Source organism: Pagrus pagrus (assembly GCF_965226575.1).
Source record: "Pagrus pagrus genome assembly, chromosome: 11".
NCBI classification, from domain to species: domain Eukaryota; kingdom Metazoa; phylum Chordata; class Actinopteri; order Spariformes; family Sparidae; genus Pagrus; species Pagrus pagrus.
In genome coordinates, this window is record NC_140195.1 from 11,405,371 (window position 1) to 11,423,802 (window position 18,432).

The following is an 18,432-nucleotide window of genomic DNA, read 5'->3' on the forward strand; positions in this document are numbered from 1 at the left end:
TAAAGTAGCAGAAAATGGAAAATATTCGATAAAAGTACATGTACCTCAAAATTTTACTTAAGATACCTTAAGGTAACATTCCATCCCTGCACTTCAGAGGGAAATGTGGCCCTATAGGCCTAATTATCTGACAGTTACTACAGAGGGCTTTCATGGAGCAGACATTTAGTTTGTAGTTGATGTCTGACAATGGTTATCTGCTATAACAAGACATAGTTTGAGGTTAAAATATTTCACTGCAGCTTAAGAACAATTTGTAAAAGTATATCCAGGGGTAGAGCAGTATTCAGATTTGCAATATTACTGCAATGTAAAAATACTTTTATTACATATGAAAGTTCAAAATGTTACTTCATGTTTCTTTTTTCTAATAACCGGTAGTTGTAGTTAAACATATTACTTGAGTTAATGCATTTACTTACATGTTACCACTGCAATTACCAAAGGCAGACTGATATCAACTCCTTGCTGGATGCTGTGGTGCCTGAAACAGGACTAAAGATTCAACTGAATGCTGTCGCCCCCCTTTGGTGAGACATGAGCTCTGCAGGTGGCTTTGGAGGATGATGAACAATATTGCTACAGGCAGACACAAGTCGTCAACTAACAGATTTTCTTGCAAGGACTTTCTCTCCCTTTTCCTCTCTCACTTAATGTCTATCCACACTTTATTGTCACAGCAAGAGCCCTTAAGACCCCTTAATTAAAAGACAGTTCTTGTGCCAAATAGCCAGTATTATAGTGAGAACATGACTCACTCCAAGACAAAGCATGCTGCTCTTTCATGACTCAAGATTTTATTGCCCAATAATCTGCATAATATACAAGAGCCATTTCCCTAGAATGGGTATTATGCCACAATGTGTGTCAAAACCATAAAATCTTTGTTGCTCTGGCTGGCGTTTTAACCCGGGTAAGTAAAACCCAACAGACTGGTACACATTTCTAAAAAAGGATTGTGAATATGGAGTCTCCCATAATAATACATGTTGTTGTTTATACTAACTATTCAAATGAATATATTCAGTGAATAATTGTAATAATGTGACTCATACATTGTCCCTTAGAACAATTTTAAAGTGTTTGAGTATTTATGTTTCACACTTCTATATATTTCTACTCCACTTCAAGGTAAATATTTTACTTTTTACTTGACTGCAATTATTTAGATTAACATTTTAAATACAAAGCACGTGATTAGCTGATAAGATATTATGAATCATTACAATTATAGATTACCTACCAAACCACAACCCAACCAAACCAATAATAGCACTTTTTCCTGCACAATGTTTACCTTAAGTACATTTTGCTTCCTGTACTTGTATGTAAAAGTTTTGAACAAACTTAATGGAGCACTCTTACACTGTTGTTGTAACTTGCATTATTATTATGACTTTTTCAAATTTAAAAATCTGAGCATCTTCCACCAATGGATATATTAATCATATATTAATTACACGAAGAACTCTTGAGTGGATATGAAACTGTCTCAATTTAACGCTGATGACTCTATCTGGCCTATATGCAAACAAGACCATCAGTGAGAAGATGGGTTATTTCTGCAATGTTGTTGTAGTTATTCTTAATACATGTCACCAGGCTGAATTTTGACTTACCCAGGCTGTATAAATCATAAAATTAAATCCATATTTTTTGGCATGTAGAGTGCTGAGGATAAATTAAGGGATCTTGCACTTTAGGGAAAGAAGCTGCTCTGAGTCTGTTTACTTTGTTTCACCAGTCATATTTTAGCAATAAATCTTACATGGCCAAAAATACAGTATCTCATTGCCATGCCATTAACATACCATGAAAAAAAAAAAATTAAATTAAAAATAAAATAAAATAAATGCAGGAAGCGGTGGTGCTCATGCCACTTTAGTCGAAAGATGCCGCCAGAGTCAACAAAAATGAAAGCTCCATGTAGCAGCTTTTGAAAACTTATCTCCAAACAATCAAGTCCAAGCATTGTGTCTAAAGAGACGCCAGTCTCTCTTGTAAAAGATACTACAGTGTGTCATTAACCACTTCAATTTCAATTGTACCTCTAAACTGTACTTGACTATGAATTTTCTTTTGTTTTCTATGTTACAGATTTTGGTACTTACTAGTCACATAGCAATCAATCCATGAATCCAAATATCAATGACAAAATCAGACTTAATACAAATTAAAAAAGGTATGTCTTGTTTTTATTGACTTCTTGCATTCTAAACAATCAAACAAGCCATTGTTTTATCAGCAGAAGAATATAAAAGCCAGATCATGGCTACTGTACTGACACTATGTTAAAAAAAAAAAAACTGTACATTTTCTGTACAAAACATTGTGTAGTTAAATTTACAATGATCACTGGAGTTTAAGTGGCCTTTAGTCACAAACAAAAGACAAAAATAAACAAATCTACTTTTAATACAGCAAAAAAAAACTGGAGCATAAAGGAACTCATATATCTCTGAGCATTTACATATCAAGCCACGTTTGAACTTTTGCATGACGTTGGTCATGCTGAAATTTTAATAAGACATGGACAGCCACTTTCCTCGAAAAAAATAGAAATACATTCAGTGTGTTGTTACGCTGTAGGATCTCTATCCAATGTGATACTAAGCATTTTTATAGATCAGCCTTACTGTGCTGAGAGGTCCCCGGGTCTAACTTGGCTTGACATTGCTTTTATTTCCATTACTGTTGGTTTCTCCTTGTTTACCAGCTTCATTTCCCTCTTCTTTTATTCCTTCTCCACCAGCAGGACTTCTCTCCTGCGGCTGTCTTTGCCCTTTGACCAACTCTCTTTCTCTACTCACTGGTCTACCTCTAGTCCATTCCCTGTCAACTGAGTGACCCATTTGTTTTTGTTTCGGGCTGAAGACACCAGGATTGCTCATTACACGATTTGGGAAGCGTATGAGACCTTCTGTTGGAGTGGGAAGTAAGGCACCTCTGTGTCTCTGGGGTTTTACTGCTTGCTGATTTTGTGGGCTGTCAAAGCCAGGGCCTCCACTGTTTTGAGCTGGACCTGGGGGCCCACTGTACTGTGCAGAATGTGGATTACTAGGACCTTGGAATCTGGCAACCTGATGAGGACTATTAAAATGAGGTGATGATGGCTCAAATCCCCTTGAGTCTAACCGTGGGCCCTCAGTGATTGGCCCATGTTTTAAGCTTTCAGGTGCTGCGCCCCTCATATCAGTTTTGTCAGGCCGTAGCCTTCTCATGTCTGAACCTCTCCTTTCTCTCCTAAAATCATCAAAACCTGTGTTTTGAGGGCTTTCCATGTCTACACCTTGCCTTTCAGATCCTAGCCCCTCACAATCTGAAAACCTCCCATCAGTCCCTGGAAAACCTTGGTGTCTTAATTCTGGACCTCTGGGGCCTCTTCTATCAAGACCTTCAGTCTCAAATCCTCTTCTGTTAGGACATGAATTCATAAAGCCTCGGCCTCCCCTATGAGCACCTCGTCCTTCCATGTTTGGTCCTCTCACATTACCCCTGAAGTCTTGCTGCCCTGAGTCATTTCTCATATCAGGGCCCCCTCTCATATCTGATCCTGGTTCTCTTATGTCTAGACCTTTTCTATCATGGCCATGTTCTCTATTTTCTGGATCTCTTACCCCTCTAAAAAATGGACCAGGCCCCCATCTGTTTGGCCCATTACCCCCTCCTTCAGGCTCTCTCCATTCACTTCCAGATCCTTCTCTACTGGGCCCTGGGCATACCATATCTGGGTGACCCCGGACAGGACCTCGACCCCTGCCATGTCTTCTCCAATTATCTCCTGAACATTCGTTTTCATTTCCTATACCCTCCATATTGGGCCCTCTTCCATCTGACCATTGTTGCTCTGTGTCTGTTCCTCCCCTATCGTGAGCAGAGCCCCTGAAGTCTGGCCCATTCCATCTCTCTCCCTGATTGAAAGTGCTTATATCTGGTCCTGGAACTCTTACGGTTCTCCTCATAGGCCCTGGACACAAATTTCGACCTATTCTATCAGGTTCTGGACCCTCTCTATCTGGGATTTCTTGGATAGGTTCGGACCCTCCAAAGTCAGCCCCTCCCCAGTGTGGACCTCTTCTATCAGATTCTGGGCCCTCCATATTTGGAGGTCTTCTATCTGGCCCTGGTCCTCTGAAATTTGGACCCTCTGGACCTCTCCTGTCAGGCACTGGGCCCTCAACATTTGGACCTGGGTGCTGAAGCCCTGGTCTCCTCGTGTTTGGACCTTCTGGACCTCTCCTGTTGGGCCCTGGACCCTCCATACTAGAATCTGGTCTTTCCAGTCTTTGTCCCCTGATATCTAAACCTCTCCTGTCGAGCCCTGGGCCCTCCATATTTGGATGTCCAATTTCTGGCCCAAAATCCCTTAAGTGTGGTTCTCCATGTCCTCTAGTGCGAGGCCCTGGACCTTCCATATTTGGACCAGTTTGCTCAGGCCTCGGTACTAACCTAACATACCTAACATACGGTCCTCTCTTGTCAGGACCCAGTCCACCTGTGTTTGGATCTCCGGATCGTCTCCTGTCAGGCTCTTGACCCTGCATAGGGGGACCTCTCCAATCACACCCTCCTATGTCTGGACCTCCTTGTCCTCTCTTGTTATGTCCTGGTCCATCCATGACCTGACCTCTCCTTTCAGATCCTTGTCCATGAAAATCTGGACCTCCTGGTCCTCTCCTGTCAGGCTCTTGACTGTCCATGGTGTGAACTCTCCTTTCATGTCCTGGTCCACTAAAATCTGGGCCTCCTGGTCCTCTTCTGTCAGGTCTTGGAGCCTCTATTGCTGGACCTCTCCTTTCATGTTCTGGTCCTCTTCTGTCAGGTCCCTGACCAACTATAGCATGACCTATCCTATCAGGCCCTGGTCCACTAAAATCTGGACCTCCTGGTCCTCTTTTGTCAGCTCTTGGAGCCTCCATAGCTGGAACTCTCCTATCAGGCCCTGGTCCTCTGAAATCTGGACCTCCAGGTCTTCTATTGTCAGGCACTGGGTGCTCCATCGAAAAACTTCTTGTGTCAGGCCCAGGGTGCTCCATAGACAGGTGTCTGCTTTCTGGCCCCGGTCCCCTAAAATCTGGACCTCCCGGTCCGTTCCTTTCAGGGCCGGGTCCTCTAAAATCAGGACCTCCAGGCCCTCTCCTTGCAGGCCCATGACCCTCCATAGATACATTTCTCCTGTCAGGCTCTGGCCCTCTAAAATCTGGACCTCCAGGTCGGCTACTGTCAGGCCCAGGATGCTCCATAGAAAAACCTCTCCTGTCAGGCCCTTGTCTTCTGATCTCTGGACCTCCAGATCCCCTCCTGTCAGGCCCAGGACCCTCCATAGACAAGTCTCTGTTTTCAGGCCCTGGTCTCCTGAAATCTGGACCTCCTGGTCCTCTCCTTTCATGTCCTGGTCCTCTGAAATCAGGACCTAAAGGTCCTCTCCTGACAGGCCCAGGGCCCTCCATGGATAAAGCTCTCATATGAGGTCCTGGTTCCCTGAAGTTTGGACCTCCAGGTCCTTGCATGTCATTCTCAAAACCTTCTATATCAGGACCTCTCCTTTCAGGCCATGGTCTGCTGAAATCTGGACCTGCTGATCTTCCCCTGTTAGGCCCAGGACCCTCCATGGGTGGACCTCGCCTTTCAAAGCCTGGTCCTACAAACTCTGGACCCCCTGGTCCTCTCAGGTCAGGTCCGGGATTGTCATTATTTGGACCTCTTCCATCAGGCACTGGTCTCCTGAAATCTGGACCTTCAGGTCCTCTCCTGTTATGTGGTGGGACCTCGATATTAGATCCTCTCCTCTCAAGTCCTGGTGCCATGAAAGTCAGACCACCTGGTCCTCCTATCTCATGCCTCAGGTCCTCCACATTTGAACCTGTCCTATCGGGTTGATGGACTCTCCATTCATTTTGACTAAAAGGCCCTCCACTGACTGGACTTGATTCTCCCCCATCTGGCCCTCTCCAGTGATGTCGTATGTCTGATCCTGGGACACTCCAATCTGAATCCCTCATTTGTGGACCCTGCTCCTTATTTTGACTCATCTGACCCCTCATATCAGGACCAACAAAACCTGGCCCTCGACCTCCCCAATCAGAATTTGTAGAGTTTGGAATGGGATCTCTGACTTCTTGACCCATTTGTTCATTTCTCCTCTCTAGCCGTAGACCCTGTATGGTTCTTTCTTGCATATCTGCATCCCTCCAATTTGGACCTGTTTCATCAATGTCTCTGCCACTCCTTGCATGGGACTCACTTCTATCACCCCTTGCATCTGAGCCACCCATCCCATCCATATCTTGGCCATGCCCCTTATTGACTATACCCATTATTATTTGTGGGCCATGCCTGTCAACTGTCATTGCCGGGGATAGTCTATCTGCTCTTAGAACTGTACCCTCTGAACCTGCAGATGTATGTGAATCTAAACTCCTTTCTCGACCACCACCCGTTCTACTCAAGTCTCTTCCATGTGGCTGAACACCCCTTTTCCGAGGGCCTGTATCCTCTAAAACTGGACTGCTATCATGTCTTGATTGTTTCTGAAGTCTTTCTCTGAAAGACGGGCTCCTTATATCTGGATTTGGATTTCTTAAACCTCCACCCCTCATAGCAGAACCCATACCGCCAGTATGTGGACTTTCACCTCTTTCTTTTTGGCCTTCAACGCCACCAATAATATCTGGAGCCCTACTCTGTATCTCTGGACCCCTTGTATATGGATCACTAGGATGATCCAAACCTAATAAAGGCTCCTTTGAGCCTAAGCCCCTTATGTCATGACCAGGTCTATCCAAAAAAGGACCCTTCATGATTTTATCTCTCCTCTCATTCTGTAGACCTGTTCCTCCCATATATGTGTTTGGAACATCTGGTAAAAGCATCTGTCCTCTCATTACTGCTTCACAGCTTCTCACATCAGAGCCTGTACCTTTTACTTCTGGGTGCACACCTTGCATACTAGAGCTTTCCATATGTTGCACTGAACTCCTCAATCCAAAGCCTTTCATGACTGGCTCTGAGCCAATTCTATCAGGATTGTGATGGTGAAGGCCTGCTTTGCCCATATGTGTCTCTGAACTCTGCATCCCTGTCCCTGGTTCTCTCACATATTTCTCTTGACTGCTTATAGCTAGGCCTTGTATGCGTGGTTCAGGACCCCAAATACTAGGGCTTATGCCTGGACCTCTCATATCAGGCCCTTGGAATCTACCTCCTGTTTCTCTTAGATGTATCTGTGGTCCCCAATGTCCAAGTGCTTTCATATCTGGTCCTGGATTCCTAATATTTGGACCACTCATACCAGATCCTGCAAGCTTTGTCATAGCGTCTACTTCAGGTCCTGAGCCCTGGATATCTAAACCTGGGATAGGATTTAAATGTCCTCCCAGCTGATCTAGTATTTCTGGATGCTTCAAGCCCGGACTTTCCCCTCCTATCTGTTTGCCTGCCTCTATCATACCTTGGCCTCTGACACCTGGACCTTGTAGATGTAGGGCGCTAAAGTCCAAATGTCTAACATTTGATATTGGACCTCCACCAAGTGGCACTGAAACATTTGTACATGTCTCAGGATCTCTTATTTCTTCAGTCTTAATACAGTCAAGCTTTTCTATACTGGTAGGTTTCACAAACTGTGGCTCTGGATCAGGACTCTGAGGAGAATCTCGAATAGGTGGATCAATTTCTCTTAGAGGAACTGTGCTTTCAACTTTGTCTTTAAGCATGGTTTCCTGTTGAGAAGGTTTATCCAACTGTGTAGAAAAACCTGTAGCTGTGTTGTCGTGTACACTGACTGAATTATTTTGAAGCGCCTGGGATGTTGGCAGTTCTGAAATCTCAAGCTTCACATTGCGAAGAAGTTCATGTGAACTAGGTGAACAGTCTTTATCAGGGCTCTCAACAAGGTTACATTTTAACTCATGTCCATCAGGGTCATTTTTAACAGTAACTGACATAAGTGATTTCTCACTAAGTTGAGGGGAAGGTCTGTGCCATGTTGGTGAAAGTGACATAGCATCGTTTTTTCCAGGAGATGATGGGGATCTTCTACGTCCATGGGAATGTCGACGATTAGTACGGTCTTTACGATGACGACTCTGCCGTTCAGACTGGTCTCTAGCGCTATGCCTGGACCTGTCCCTTTCACTTCTTCTGTGTTTATCCCTTTCTCTATGTCTCTGGGAATGTGAAGGAGAACGCCGCTGTGATTTTCTTGAAGGACTCCTATGGCGGTCCCTTTCACGATGACTCCGCCTCTTTGGTGACAGCCTTCGCTTTCTGCTGTGGTATGAAGTCTTAGGAGAGCTCTTGTGGCTGGTACTATGCCCTGTTCTAGACAAAGATGAATCGCAAGTCTTTGTACTGCCTCCTTGAAATACATCCTCTTGAATTTCATTAAAAAGTGATTCATCCTCAGGATCATATTCTACATCAGAATCTTCGATCTCTCCAGCAGAGGAATACTTGTCACTTTCCTTAACAACTTCCTGTGTTTCATCTTGCTCTGTAACAGTATCTGTATTTTCTAAATTAGAGATGTCAGATGTTTCTTCAACCTTAGCAGTTTGTGAATCCACATTTGAACTGTCCACGGTCTCTGTAAGGTTGCTGGTCTTGTCTGTTATTTCTGAAGGCTTTGACTCTGTCTGCATTATACCACTCTGCAGAGATGACAGTTGACTGAGAGGCACAGGTTTTTGTGGGGGGGACATCAGGGAATCTGAAACAGAAAAGTGAGCCATGAACATGCCCACAGCCTCTCTCTGTTGACGCAATGCCTCTTCCTGCTCCTTCAACTGCCGTTTTTGCTCTTCAATTTGCTTATTGAGCTCCTCAAGCATCCGCTGTTGTTCAGTTAGTGTTGCAGCAGAGACAACCACAGTTCCTGTTGGAAGGTTCTGCGTTACTTCAGCTGGTGAAGAAGTTTGTGCTGGAGAGCAAGTGGGTGCTGGCATTGTAGTCTGGGTGGAAGTTGGGATTGGGCATGATGGAGGATCTGACATTTGAGTTGGAACAGCAGGCTTTGCCCCAATATCACTTTGAATATCTTCAAAGATAGTCTCGTCCTCTGGATCATAGGCCACATCATCGTCTTCAAAGCCTGATCCTGCAGGGCCATCTGCCTTAGTTTTTTCTATGCTCTGTGCATCAACCATTCCATATCCCATTGCTGGATCATACTCCTCTTCTGGATCATATGGTCGGTCGAAGTCATTTTCCTCTTCTTTTATTTCTTTGACTTTAGATTTCTGTCCATACTGCTGGACAATTGGGTCTATCATTGCTCCAGACACCTGAGAAAACACTGGACGCTTCTTACCACCAACTGCTGTTGTTGTTTTTGTTGTTGTTGTTGTTGTAGAACTTCCGTCAGAGGTGACCATGGAGTCAGTTTGCTGAGTGCCAAACAAACTCTTTAAGATTGTTTGCAGTGGTGTCTTCTCACTGGATTCTGTTGGAGGATTCATGTCAGAGATGATATTAGAGGTGGTAAGAGTTGAGGCAACAGTGGCTGAGGTAGAATGAGAAGGTTTTGCTCCAACGGAAGTCAAAAGAGACGGTATGGTAACTGAGTCGGAAGAGGAAGACTCTGATGGTGACCCAGGACAAGATGGGGAACCGGGAGGGGTGGTGTTAGCAGGAGTCTCTGGATCGTAGGGTTGGAACATCTCCAATTTATCAGAACCATAGAGGACTGGAGGTTTTGGGATCCACATAGGGTCTTTGGACATATGAACTTTGGGTCTCTTCTCCTCAATTTCTTGTGGGAAGCTTCCTGGACGTTTTACCTTCTGAACGATTGCCAGACCCAGAAGAAGATTAGGCCGTTTTTTTTCAAGCCCTGTGAAATTAAAGTGAGATAAAAAGATCAATAGAACAAACCCTATTAAAGATTACTCACAGTTTTTTCTTAATGCTTGACTAACAATTTTCTGTCAGAAAGGTTAGATAATTATTCAGATCCAACAAATATATGGGCTTCAGTGTGGAACCTAAATGCAGGATGGTATCAAAATAAGAATCGAACCTTTGAAATTTTGAAAGTTCTCATTGAATATTCAACTTTTATTTAAAAAGAATGTTGACATTTTATACAAGTGGGTTACTATCATTAGAGAAACATTTTTGTTAATTTTTTTTTTTTTTAGTTCAGTTTTTAAAAGGTATTAAAATAGTTGAAAGGTGATTTATTTGGTGAGATATTGCAGCCTGAATATAAGCTGTTAGTGTTGAGACTTAGAGGTGTTATTACAGATGTTTGTCTAAGCCCAATAAGGCAAACATAAAACTATTATTGGTAGTCAAAGCATTATCTCACCTGGTCCTTCAAGAGGTTGTAGTATGGATGGGATCGATTCCTGTCCACTGAGTGGGACGAGGTATAAATCCTTGATAGAACGGCTGCTATTGGCGACCACGCCAAAACGACCTCTGCTACTGAAATAGGAAAATAGGGAAACATAGGCCACTTCTTCCTCCTCTGTTGCAGGGTGAAATCGGATCACACATAACTCCTAATAAGCAAAAAACACACAAAAGAAGATATAAATGACTGATTTTCAATATTTTGTGCAAGACACAAGAATAAATACTATATCTGTTGCTCGCCTTTGTAAGAGAGGTCTTCAGTTTTGCAACATAGTCCCACACTGTTTCAGGCATGATTCGTCCTCCAATTTGTATGGTATCAGGTAGATCCTACACAGAAGGAAAAATATTGTTAATATCTTGTCAGTTAAACCAATGACAATGACAGATCCTTTGGATACAGCTCTGTGAAATTGAAATAGTTATATTGTTTAGTGTTATACCGCTTTTAGATTTTCAGCAGATCCTGAAACCAGATATCCTTTGGTGACAAACTTGGCGACAGTGAGCATGTTAAGGAAGCCTTTCCACACTATGTCTTGCTTAGTCAAGAAATGAGTAGTCTCGTCATCAGCTGGAGATTCAGATATCACGGTCCTGACACACAAACCACAGCAACATAATGACAATCATATCCACACAATATACTGATTTTGCTCAACTATATACTACCTAAAACAGAACAAAGTAGAATTATTCAATTGTATTACATGTGCTTTATACTTGCACAGTTCTTTAAATACCTTGAGGATGTGCCATAAAGTCTGGGATCTGCAGAGGAAGTTGGCTTCATTAAGATGGATTTAGGTATTGTTTTTGTTGGTGGTAGTGCAAAAGCTGGTGCTGAACGCAGGGCTGATCTTGTCTCTTTCAGGGGAGCATAGGGGACTGAATGGCTATGGGTTGTGTTACTGGGACCAGGGGTGCCACTAGATGAAGCAGAGAACCTGCTTGCCGCAGTGCGGGGGTCACGCCTTGTGATGGTAACTGTGGAGACTGCTGGAATCACAACTGGTGTATATGCTCTGTTTTTTGTAGAAGCTTTAGATGTTTCTGGAGTTGGGGAGGCAGGGGACTCCATGACAGGGGAAGCAGGAGACTCTAAAGTAGGGGAGGCTGGAGAATCCGTTATGGGTGAAGCAGGAGATTCTACTATTGTCAACACTGGAGAGTCAATGATAAGGCGGGATGAAGGATCCATGAAGGATGATGTTGGAGAATCCATGTCTGGTGAGTCAGGTGGTGCTCGCAGAGGGGAATCATCTCCCACAGACTTTCTCCAAGCAGGTTCATATTTATCTTTTGTTTCAGAAACCTTGGGCTTCTTCTTTGTGGGTTCCTCCTCGTCCCCAGCAAATATTTTACCTTTGGGAAAGAATAAGAATCTACTTTGAAAAACTAAAAGTAACAATGGTTGGCCATTAGGTAATATTGTAAAAAAAAAAGTATTCACCTGTGCATATCTTGCATTTCAAGTCGAAGAGGTGAGATTTGTGCTCTGATGTTGTATCCTTAAGCATACAGGCGAGAATATCTGGTACAGCCTTGCTCTGGATTGGCTGGCTTGTTCTGGTCTTGGGAGCCCGAGCAGGAGCAGGAGCAGGAGCAGGAGCAAGAGCAGGAGCAGGAGCAGGAGCAGGAGCAGGAGCAGGAGCAGGAGCAGGAGCAGGAGGACTTTTTTTCTGTTCCTGAGAAGCAGCATAAACCAACACAAACAAGACTTAAATCACAAAAATAACATCCATGGCTTTTCATGATAAACGTTTCTATGAAGCATAATAGACAATATAATGACAATATATATTTATATGGCACTAATACAATGCAAATGAGGCAAATGCATACCTTGCTTCTATCTGGTCTAGCAGGATTTAAACTGGGCAAATCAACTTTCACTGCTTCAGGCTTCTGCAGCAAACTTGGCGCTCTAGCGGGTGCATCTTTAACCTAGATAAACACAAGTAATGGAAGACGAAAATATAATATTCATACAATATCTTTTTACATACCATAAGATATCTTTTACATGTTTTTTGTCGGTTGTTGATTTTAATATCTATTACACTACCTGGGTTGTGTCTTTTGCACTGGGCTCCGATGCCTTGATAGCCTGCATATCCTTCTGGCTCATCCTGACCAGTCTGAAGGGACTGATCTCACCACGAACAACACGATACAAAAAGCCCTAGAGAGAACCCACATCCTGTCAGTTTGCTAAAAAACATAAATAACTATGACTTACTAAATCACAAAACAGATGAGTTTTATCAACTTTGAACAAACCTTGTTTCTTGGGTCTTTCAGGTTGAACATTATAGTTCTGTACTTGTTCATGTATTTGCTGTCTGTGTTGCGGAATATGTCAAACATCTCCATCTCAATGCTCGCAACAAGCTTTGCAACTTCACTCTCAGTCATCTCCAAATCCTCACAATCACACACCCTTGAGAAATGAAAAGGCAGTTAGTCAACAAATTTGTTGTGAATCACTGCTCTGACAAACTGCAAAAGCCACAATTAAGTTCCTGGTGTGTACAATGTGATGAAAATAGCGTTGTTATTAGTGAAGAAAACCCTCGCAGAGTTTTAGCAGATTTATAGCAGATTTATAGCATGTGGATTGGATCATTTCCAAAATCTATGTTTATATGATATATATATATATATATATATATATATATATATATATATATATATATATATGTGTGTAAAACCCACACTGTACAAGCCTGTAGGACAGTTCTAACCTTTTAAACAGGATGCTGGTGAGGGAGCGCTGGATGCTCTGTCGGACCTGGTTATTGGGTTGAGAGGGTCTGGAGGATGGAGCACTTGGTGCAGGTGGCACCGGCAGATTTCTGGTTTCGTTCAGCAGTGTCGGGGCTGATGAAGGCTTCTGGCATGTTGCCGAGGCTGACACGTGGCTGGAAGATGGCTGGGGTACAGATTGCTTCTTTGGTATGACATATGTGGTTTTAGTGACCATTAGGGCCCCTGTTTCATGATGTCTGGGAGTTGAGGTGGATGGGGACTGTGCAGCTGGAGCTGGACTAGATTTTGCTGGGTTGGGTGGTATACAGGGATTTGATTTTGCAGATTCCTGCTTAGACACATCACCACCATTGATTTGCTCCTTTGGTTTTTCTTGAGTGTGGCTCAGTGGTGTGGCTGGCTCAGCAACAGGCTGGGAAGAGGGAGCAGCATCTGTAGAAGTGTCCTCTGGAGACTGTTCTAACGGCGTTACGTCCTCAATGTCAGCCTTGACCTGCTTACTGTCTGTTTTAGCTGTTAGAAAAAAGAACAGTAGGGTATTTTGTGAATATGACTGATATTAACTGTGCCATACACCAACATGTCACAAGATGTACAAATCAGGGGCAAGTTGAAAAACAGAATGAGTAATCAAAGGTGCTTATTGGTCTGCTATCCATAAAAACAAAAATGTGCTTTTCCCCACTTAAAAATAAGGTAAAACAACATGTAACACTAGATGATCACTACATGCAAGTTATTCAAGTTTTTGTTGCTGTTAAATGTTTTTGAAATGTTGAGAAGTTGAATTAACTGATTTGTTTTTACTTTAATTGAAATAATTAGAAAATTAAAGATTGGGCCTATAAGGATCGCGACTGTAAAATCATTTGATGAAATAGATGAAAAACGTACAAAAACATTTTACATATATGACTGAATAACTGGACCAATGCTTTTGTTTATCATCGCACTACACTACAATTAATAATAGAAACCTCTATCAGTCTTTTCTTGCCAATTTCATATATTCTTCTGTTTATAACACAGCGCAACCTATACTGTTGATAATGAACTTGCAATGTTACAACACAACATTACATTTAACGTAAACGTCGATACTTGTGTGGCATTATATTATTTGCTAATTAATTCAATGACTACCTCTCTATAATGTATACAGTTGAGTAAATGTGGCCAAGAGCCTTTCTTCAGTTTGTTTAAAAATTAAAGATATTTTCCAAATTTGCATTCATAATAATACTAATGAATGAATACATAATGTCCTTGTAACACTTAATTAAGATTATTGGTTACCAAAGCCACAAGTGTTATACTTTGATGACACAATGTGTCATGTTAGGGAAGGTGTTTGGATGGTTCAAATGATCATATTAATATCATTACACATACTTGTATTTTGTTTTTTACATTAATATGGACATAACTGACACTCTTTGTTACGTGCAATTCCTGTCCCCCAAATTCCTCATAAGAAAGCTAATGGCAGATGACTTTTTAAATCTCAGACAGCTAATATTTACAATATTATTGAGGTAATAGTCAGAAAATGTTATTTGATGTATTTGCACATAAATGAACCATCCTTGAGGGAAATAAGGTCCCCAAAACATTGTTTAAAACCAGAAAGGTAGCTACTTACAAGAGTCCTCCAAATATAAATACAGTAAAACAGTATGAAATTGTGTTGTCCTTTGAGGACAGGTTGTTTCTTCAGTTTATTCAGTCAAGAAAATCAATCAGTGAAGACTTTTCTCTCCTCTTAAAACTTCTTCCCCAGAATTACAGTGCACTTTTAATGTCTTATATCTGAAGTTTTTCTATGCCCCTGTAAAGCACTTTGGAATTCATTGACTGCCTTGCCTTTCTGAAGTGGTATCAATATGTTGAGTCATGATGACTTCAGTCTGATAACTACTGACTGGAATTTTCTCCACACAGGCAAAAAGCCTCTGTGCTTCAAAACCTCTGATAATATGGCGATCAAGTTCCCCTGATCAGTGTTTTTACAGCAGGGACTTAATACCAGAGAACATCTCTCTCGCTCTCTGTGCAAATGTCAATAGACGGGAGGTGTAGAGCGATGCCAGATGCCAGATGTCTACTAGTTAATTGCGGATGATGTTGTTCTCTCAGACAGATAAACAAAATAAAAGTTAAACAATGATAAAACGAGTCGCCAAATATACTTGGGTGGCCGTTAATATACCTGGGCGGCCCACCCAAGTAAAGTCTATGTGTGGGGAACACTGTTATATGCGTGAAGGGGTAGCGGTGACCTAAAGGTTAAGAGAAGCAAGCCTATCCTTGGCAGGATAAATCTGGGTGAGGAAAGTGAAAGGTAGAGCGGAGGTGCCCTTGAGCAAGGCCCTTAACCCTGATTACTCCAGTGGAGCCGCTCAGTGGCCAACAGCTCAGAGTATGGTTGTACTGGACAGCTTCCAGTTGGAAATGTGTAACTGTGTCAATGTGATCACGTTCCTGAAAAAGAATGCACTGATTTCTCTCATTGAGGGTATTGTTGGTATTGACAGAGGCAGACTAACAAAAAACTGATTAATTAATAAATAAATGAAGGAAAGAATGAAGGAATAAATATGCAAGTGAGTCACTAACTTCATCTATGAGGTAAAGAAAGAAGAGACTTTATTCATGCAAGATTTGCCATTGTAAGTGTGTGTGTGTGGTTATGTGTGAGAGTGTGTCAAAGAAAGTAAAAAACAAGAGCATTTGTTTCATTGGGTGGGTATCGAATCATGTGTCCTATCAAGGGTTAATCGAGGAACATCGTAGCACTTTAAGGTGTACAGAACACACATACCTGTGAAACTACGTAATCATAGCATCAAAAAGTCTTCTTTTTATCACTCTTCAGATAAACCCAAACAGTCATAAAATCTTTAATAGTAATGCAGTCCTCACAGGCTGATTTGTGATGAAGCTTCAGCGAAAGGTTAATAAGATCTTTTCTTTCATATTTCGCCTTTTATTCTTCTGTGGTGAATTCCTGCTTTCATCTCGCTCTAAACTTCTGTCCTGACTTCCACAATTCTGACGTCACCACGCCCAAAGAACGTTCTTTGTTGGAGCCAATCAGTCCTCAGACACAGTTCTTTATATATCACAGTAATTCCACCTACTACTGTGCAACCCACCACTCGCCATCGTCACCATTACCTCCAGACTGTTCGAGGAGATTCAACTGAGTTTCCATCAACCACCTGCTGGCTTTACTCCACCACCATCAGCATCTAGACTTCAGGGGATACTGTTCTATCTCTTATCTTCATAAAGGCCAGTGATTAATGACGAAGCTTCACATCGATGGCATCCAATCGCCAAAAACTCTCTCTGTTGCTAGTCTCCATGACTTCTGATATACATTTCCAATTCATCGCTCTGTATTAAAATATATTCACTGTACACATTTCACTTTTGTCTTGATTCACAAGATGAGCACATTTAGTGAAAAATAGTGTTGAGGAAGTGATAGTATTACTGTACTTGTACAATTTTGAGGTATTTTTTTTTCCATTTTATGCTTTTACTTCTATTCCAATATATCTGGAGACAAATATACTTTTCTTCCGCCACATTTATTTTGACAGCTGTAGAGTCACTAATCAAAATATAATCTTTTTGATAAAAAGTTTATATTTTGAATATAACATTAGGATGTATATTCAAAATGTAGGAATGCCTTCTTTTGTAATGTCCCAAACGACATAGGTCAGCGAAGCCATTGGGACAAATTTGAGTGTGACACCATCAAGGATAGGATGACTTACAAGGGGGATTTTGAAGGAGAGGGAAACCTGTTTGATGTTTGTTTTTTTTTGTCAGGTGACTGACAGAAACTACTGTATATAAGAAGCATTATGCACTATTGTATGTAACATTTCACTTTGTCACTAACCAGTCTTACATTCTACCTTTGGTTTTACAGATTTGCAGATATTGTGAAAAGAACAGGTTTGTACAGTTAATCAGTCTAACTGCTGTAGTTATACAGCTGGTCTCTGGGGAATATTTGTATATTTAATTTTACACTTTATTTACCACGTTGAGTATGAATGCACACTTTAGATCCAACAGATCTGTAGTTAAAGTAAGAGACTGCAGCTGTTCTCATCAACAAGAACCAGGAGCCCCACTGAAACAGACTCTTACTGTATATTAAAATCAAAGTCTCCACATCTGATTTGACGCGGAACAATAACACACATCTCTGCAAATATTTTTTATTTTCGCACATCTGCATTCCTTTATCTTTACACTGTGAACATTTGCACATTCTTATTAGTCAGTATTTTGGGCATTTCATCCTCTTCATTTAAACAATTGTTTTTCTTATTTTAAAGTGTATTTTATATTAATGACTCTTAATTTTACGTACTGTTAGGTACCACAACACCCAAGCAAATTCCTTGTGAAATTCTAGCTGTGGTTGATTATTTGCATGTGTGTGCATATTGTATTTCCCTAAAATAGCACTGATCACAGGCTGTGAACAGGTGAAATGTGCTGAGAGTGTCATCATCCATTTTTAATTGGAAAAGATGATAAAGCTGAAGATTAAAATTACATTTTTTTTTTTTCCCTTAATGGTGGCTCTGGATGAAGAGTTAAGAAATCACCAAAGTTATTACAGTTCCTCCTGAGGGGGAAATTAATGTGTGTGCCATATGTCACGGCAAAACTTTGGCTACATTTCATTTAAAAACCAAAATTGCTCTTGAGGAAACATCAAAAGATCACCAAAGTCAGTGGACTTCATCACCTGATGTCTGTACAAAATGTTCTGATTGTTAATTAAATAGTTAGAGATATTTCAGTCTGGACAAAAGTGGTGGAACAACCAACAGACTGATGTTGCTTGCCATAGAGCCACACCAATAGCAGGGCTTAAAATACACAAAAATAATTATTTTTCATTTAAATGCAACATCCTAGTTCCATTAAGGGGACGTAAAGCTCTTAACCATCATTTCTAAACCATGTCCCACCAATGGTCAAAAGTCTGCAGGTTTTTATGTGAGACATAAGACCACCGTGTGATTTTAACCTGATGTATTCAGGGTGACAAATCTGAGGACACATCACCCTCTGAGGTGTGCTACTCCTGAGCTTGAACTCTTGATTTGTCAATAAGTGTAACTGAACTGTTAAACCAAAAGCTCAACATTTTGGGAAAATCACTTTTTTTTTTTTTTTTTGCTTTGTTGCCAAGAGTAAGATGTTAAGAATTTGAAACGTCTGCAGGTCAAAAATGAGGCTGGATGATGTACAGAACTTTTTCAT

At 41.4% G+C, this 18,432-nt stretch overlaps 1 protein-coding gene across 2 annotated transcripts in view; it reads right to left on the reverse strand.

The window, feature by feature from the left end:
* Nucleotides 1-2,173: 2,173 nt before the first annotated feature.
* The window catches only part of LOC311264784 (uncharacterized protein), a 29,423-nt gene continuing 13,164 nt past the window's right edge, over nt 2,174-18,432 (reverse strand). For both annotated transcript variants that reach the window (XM_084365885.1, XM_084365884.1), the window contains exons 8-17: nt 13,107-13,644; nt 12,643-12,802; nt 12,428-12,544; nt 12,205-12,306; nt 11,813-12,047; nt 11,103-11,724; nt 10,803-10,956; nt 10,600-10,689; nt 10,310-10,505; nt 2,174-9,832 (exon numbers count right to left, since the gene is read on the reverse strand). In XM_084365885.1, coding sequence (XP_084222011.1) covers nt 2,658-9,832; nt 10,310-10,505; nt 10,600-10,689; nt 10,803-10,956; nt 11,103-11,724; nt 11,813-12,047; nt 12,205-12,306; nt 12,428-12,544; nt 12,643-12,802; nt 13,107-13,644 — 9,389 coding nt within the window. In that variant the 3' untranslated portion in view covers nt 2,174-2,657. The remainder of the gene's footprint in view (nt 9,833-10,309; nt 10,506-10,599; nt 10,690-10,802; nt 10,957-11,102; nt 11,725-11,812; nt 12,048-12,204; nt 12,307-12,427; nt 12,545-12,642; nt 12,803-13,106; nt 13,645-18,432) is intronic.